General features: G+C 37.9%; 1 protein-coding gene across 1 annotated transcript; it reads left to right on the top strand.

The window, feature by feature from the left end:
* The first annotated feature begins 404 nt into the window (after positions 1–404).
* LOC136964516 (uncharacterized) lies at positions 405–2,077 on the top strand. Its single transcript, XM_067258674.1, has 5 exons — positions 405–510; positions 831–932; positions 1,185–1,349; positions 1,516–1,599; positions 1,875–2,077. The coding sequence occupies exons 1-5, from the start codon at positions 405–407 to the stop codon at positions 2,075–2,077; spliced, it is 660 nt and encodes a 219-aa protein (XP_067114775.1).
* Positions 2,078–5,098: the final 3,021 nt, after the last annotated feature.

Raw genomic sequence — 5,098 nt, 5'->3', positions numbered from 1 at the left:
AATATTGTTTATCACAAATGCATAATTCATTTTACACTCTATTGGTCTCTCTCTCTAGAGGCTTCAAGTTACAGGTGCAAAGAGAAATCCCCTATTTTTTTTAGACTTGCTCTGACCTTGATGGCCAGACACACTGGGCGTTTTGTTGTTTACTATGGTGGGAACCTAATCTTGTAGCCTTCTTTCACACCCAGCTCCAATCATCAAAAATAACACTTTTGGGGCTTAATTTTCCTTCTATATCTTAGGGGAAATACTAAACAATCAATGGCTTTGCATCAGGCTTTTCCAGTAGTGTAACATATAAAAGTACAAAGGTGATTAAAAGGCACACTTCAATCATATAATCCATACTCATTCTCCATCTTTCATAATTACAACAGTGTGATATTATTCCACTTCAGATGCTTAAGGAACAAGTGGAGAGCCTGGATGCTACCAAAGATGAGCTGGGCGTAGATGACAGCACAATGCAGTCATGGGTGTGGGATGTGCAGCAATGGGCTGAAGGTGAGTTGTCTTAATGAAAGGCTATATGGCTTACTTTATAGGTTGATGTTGAATTATGTTATATATGAATTATGTTATATAGCACACACAGTACAGCTGTGTGCATGTCATCAAGGTCCCTGGAAAGGGCCATGGAGTTACATGGCCCCACCAACTTAAGGGGACATGCAGAAATACACACCCTAATATTTATGTGATTGTGAATATTATTGTCCTTTTGAAAGGGTCAGTGTACACATCCCTAGATAAGAACTGCTTAAAACAAACAGGTTGCTGAATTGAGTGATTTTAGTTGTATGTATACTGTGACTCTCATTTAGAAACTCATCAGAGTGATGGCAGCCTTGGGGCATTACAGGCACAAATAGAGGAGCTTGCTGTGATCATCAAAGTGCGAAGCCAAAATCGCTACAGACAAACTGGTACGTCAGTTTCCTTGAAATATGCACTTTCACACTTTAACATTAAGAAAATGTATTTGGTATGTAACAGAGTTCAGCAAACAGAATTAAATCTTATCCAGGTTAACTTAAGCAGGATGTGATGCTTATTGTTGCAACCCAATTAAACACTGCAAAAAGTGTCACAATAGGAATTCTAGTCTAAATGTATACAGTACATAGTGAAGTGACAGACAGTGACTGAAGTGTGCCATTCTTTATGATGTTTTTTAGATAGCAACAAGAGACGCCACAAAATTCGAAAAGTCATTTTGGATGAGAAGAAACGCTTGTCAACTGCCATTGATGACTACAACAAGCTGGCTGAACCACCTTTACAGATTGTGTCACTTGATGCCATCCTCCAGACTGACACGTGGCCTTGGCAGAACATAAGACGTGAAAATTAGTTTTCTATTATTTATTTTTTACTTATAATGTAGGCTATGCTGTTTTAACAAATACTCATTATCTCTAAGCAGTAGTGGCATATCAGGACCATAGCTTTTCAAGTTGTTACAACTATAATATCTTCCCTTCTGATGTCGATGAATTGAATTTGCAGTTGCTGCAGACCTTCAGACCAAAAGGAAGGTGTTTGAGAAGGTGATGGCTGTGACGCGCCTGAAGGAGGAGGAAATGCTCCTTTGCAAAGAAATGCAGCAGCATTGGACAGTGATGAAGGCATAACATTTGAAGCTGGGAACTATCTCCTCCAACTGTAAGTACATCTGTTTTTTTACGTAACTATTTTAGCTACAACCACTTGCATCCATATTTGGTTTGCTGCCAGACTGGTCTGCGACTAACGCTGTCCTTTCCCTTTTGAGTATGTTTGAACTTTATTGAACTTCATTTGTTGTTTCATTATCAACTTTTAGAATTGCATGTTAATAATATTATGAAATGTAATCATTTTTACAGCTTCTTTTGCTGACATGTCTGAGGATGCACAGAAGGGACTACGTCTGGTGCTTAAAAAGCAAACAGAGCTGAAAGCACAAATGCTGAAAGTGAAGGACTACTACAGCAGAATCCTCAGCCTGGACATAGACTCGGAGGAGGAGGAGATGCCAGAAGAAAATGATGCAGCTTACAGTGATTTCAGCACTTCTGACGAGGACTAAGTGTGTCTAGTTATGTTGCCAATTTCACCTGTAGGTCACACCTATGCTCTCTTTTTTTCTGTTTCTAAGACTGTCTGCTTTGATACTGCAGTTTTGACATACTACTTCATAATTTGACCTTTTACATATGCAATATTTTCATATGCAATGTTTAACTTTGTGTAATTTTGTACATAATATGAGCTCATCTTAATGTTGAAACCTGTATCAAAAATATGACTAAAACATCTTTCTATCACTTAATAATTATTGCTACGGTGGAACCTTTTCTCTCTCTGGCTGACATATATTTTCAGATTATTTTAATAGTTAATAAATCACTCCATAGTCATGCACTTAAATATATTTTAGGACTGCTCTCAAGATACATACCCAGTAGATCCCTAAGGACGTTCCTGTGGCACTGTACTTTTAACAGTTCCAAAAGCCAGGACAAAGAGACATGGAGAGGCAGCTTTTAGTTTAAGTAGCTTTACAAGTTTTCTTAAATGTGTATTGTGTTCTGTACAGTTTGTGTGTGTCCTATGGTGTCGAAAGTAATAGGCCTCTTGTTAATCAAATATTTTCCAGTAACTTACCTTTAAATGTTTAGTGTGTTTTGTAATATATATTGTCATAATGCACGCATATAAGCCTACCAGTCATGGTAAAATGTTGTTATTATGTGTTATGCTTCTTATGATATAGTACTTATGTAGCCTGATGTTATGAAATGTGTTATCTAAATTCAATTTGAACTGGGATTACTTTAACAAATGTTTAAAAATATATATATACTGTATTTATATAAACTAATAAATATTTTTGGCCTGACATGCAATTGTTAAAATGGTCGTTGTCAAAGCTGTCGTTTTTACGTTTGTGGCTGTCTGATATGAAGACAATCTCAGTAGGCCTAGGCTACGGTAACTAAGCCTGTCATAGCAATGAGAAAGTCAATCTTTTCTAGAAAGCTCCATAAGGGTAACATTTTTTGTAACACATAGCTGGCAACGCAATGGTTGTTTCTGCACACATTGCAAGTATTCAAGAGTACATTTTCGGTCTCCCACGGTGGAAATTCGGACATGATCATCCTGGTAAGACGAGGCCTATCATAAGCGATGGCAACAAAGCCGGGAGTAAAACCGTAGGGACAAACTTGTAGCATTCCCATTTGAATCTTATATTTGTGTATAAGTTACATTTGTCCATATGTTAAATCATTAACAATACTGGGAGGTGGGTACACAAAATTAATTGTATTTAATAGTTCAATGTCATGGAGTCTAGCAGTAGCAAGTAGCACGAATGCGAATATAAGCGGACTACAAATATGGCGCATGTTTGTCGTCAAAACACTCTGGTGGAGCTTTGGGAATTGTAGTTCTGTATGTTCATATTCATTTTATACTTTCTTCGTCCTAAAGTAGTACCAGATTCGCTTATTATGTAATATTTACTGACATCAGTTTCTTTGAAAAGTCATAATTTATCAGTTATCAATTAGTTAAAATGGAACTGTCTTAATATGTTACTTTTACTTAACATTATATAACATCATTATTTTACAACTTTTTTACGTGGTTCCAACATTATACTTAAAGAAAGCCCTTTTGAGTCTGAATCCAAATCCCAGGCGGATAACAGCTTCAGATTAAATAAAAAGTCGAATTTAATTTTAAGAAATTAACTATTCTAGGTGGCGCTGTTGATCCCATGTTGGGACTAGGGTCGTGATATTGAACGATTGTGTTTAACAAACCCCAATTATTGACTGTACCAAGCCATGACTATGTACCATAAAAGGAACTGAAAACCTTAACTCTAATTTTGGACCAAAACTGCATATGTAACTGCAACCCCGTATTTGTATTGTACGTTTGTGTAAAAGTTGTATTTGGCCCCATGTTAAACCCTTAACAATAATAGTAAGTTAAACAAATAATATCATTAAGGAATTTGGCCACTATATACACAAAATCTATTTTTTTGCATTTGATCTTTCCCTGTCTCATTGAAATGTATGCCGGACACAAGGTCTAAGTCCAGCAGGGTGAACATTAGAATTCGTTATAGGACCAAACCAAATATATTATTGGATAGGTTTTGATTAGGAGAGTAACACAATGCCAGTCTGATGGCTCTACTTGGTTCCTGATGTGAAATATTGACATCTGATCGTGGACTTTTACCCCAAAATGTGGTATTCTAGGTGGCGCCGTTGATCCCCTGTTGGTACTAGGGTTATGATATTGAACAATTGTGTTTAACTAACCCCAATGTTTCACCATAAAAGGAACTCAAAACCCTAACCCTAATTACCCTGTCTCATACTGACGCCAAACGGTACCCTGTGCGTCCGCATCCGACGCCTAGGGCCGTGACAAAGCGTCGGTATTTGACGACTTGGGAATGAGAACGGGTTGGACACAACGCAAAGCGCGACAGGTGGCCACCCTGGTGCCAAGGGGCAGGATGAGTCTGAGAATTTGGAGCATGCGCGCTGTGGAGCAATTCAATTGAATTCAATCATATATTGACATATCAAGGTGAAATTGCGTATGGTACTTCAGAATGATGTCATCTTGGAGGCACAAAGGTTTTAAAAACCATCAGTCAAAATTATATTTGATTTATTAAAGGTGACATGACATGAAAACTTCACTTTAGGAGGTTATTTAACATTAATATGAGTTCCCCTAGCCTGCCTTTGGTCCCCCAGTGGCTAGAATTCGATCGGTGTAAACCAAGCCCTGGGTGTTCTTCTCCGCCTTTCAGAAAATGAAAGCTCAATTGCTCTGTTTGAAAATCTCCTCTTTGTGACGTAACAAAGAGGAAGGTTACCTCCCCTCTCTCTGCTTTGCCCACCCAGAGAATCTGGCCAGCCAATAAGAAACTGAGCTACGACCGTGCAAGTGTTTTTATCCTCGAGAGACATGGCTTGCAAACGAACGAAGCATTACATTTGCTCAGTTTGGATGTACAAAGGAAAACAACAATCTTTTTACAGTTCCTTCATCCAAGCCTCTGAAGACCCAG

Source organism: Osmerus mordax, chromosome 20 (genome assembly GCF_038355195.1).
Source record: "Osmerus mordax isolate fOsmMor3 chromosome 20, fOsmMor3.pri, whole genome shotgun sequence".
Lineage (NCBI taxonomy): Eukaryota > Metazoa > Chordata > Actinopteri > Osmeriformes > Osmeridae > Osmerus > Osmerus mordax.
The sequence above is the reverse complement of the archived record's forward strand: the minus strand, read 5'-3'. Positions and strand labels throughout refer to the sequence as shown.

Bases quoted from the DNA above. Each gene is read 5' to 3' on its own strand.
- LOC136964516 (XM_067258674.1), top strand. From the start codon at position 405: ATGCTTAAGGAACAAGTGGAGAGCCTGGATGCTACCAAAGATGAGCTG. The intron at 1,350-1,515 runs GTGAAAATTAGT...TTGAATTTGCAG, and splicing joins GCCTTGGCAGAACATAAGAC to TTGCTGCAGACCTTCAGACC. The intron at 1,600-1,874 runs GCAAAGAAATGC...TCATTTTTACAG, and splicing joins GGAGGAGGAAATGCTCCTTT to CTTCTTTTGCTGACATGTCT.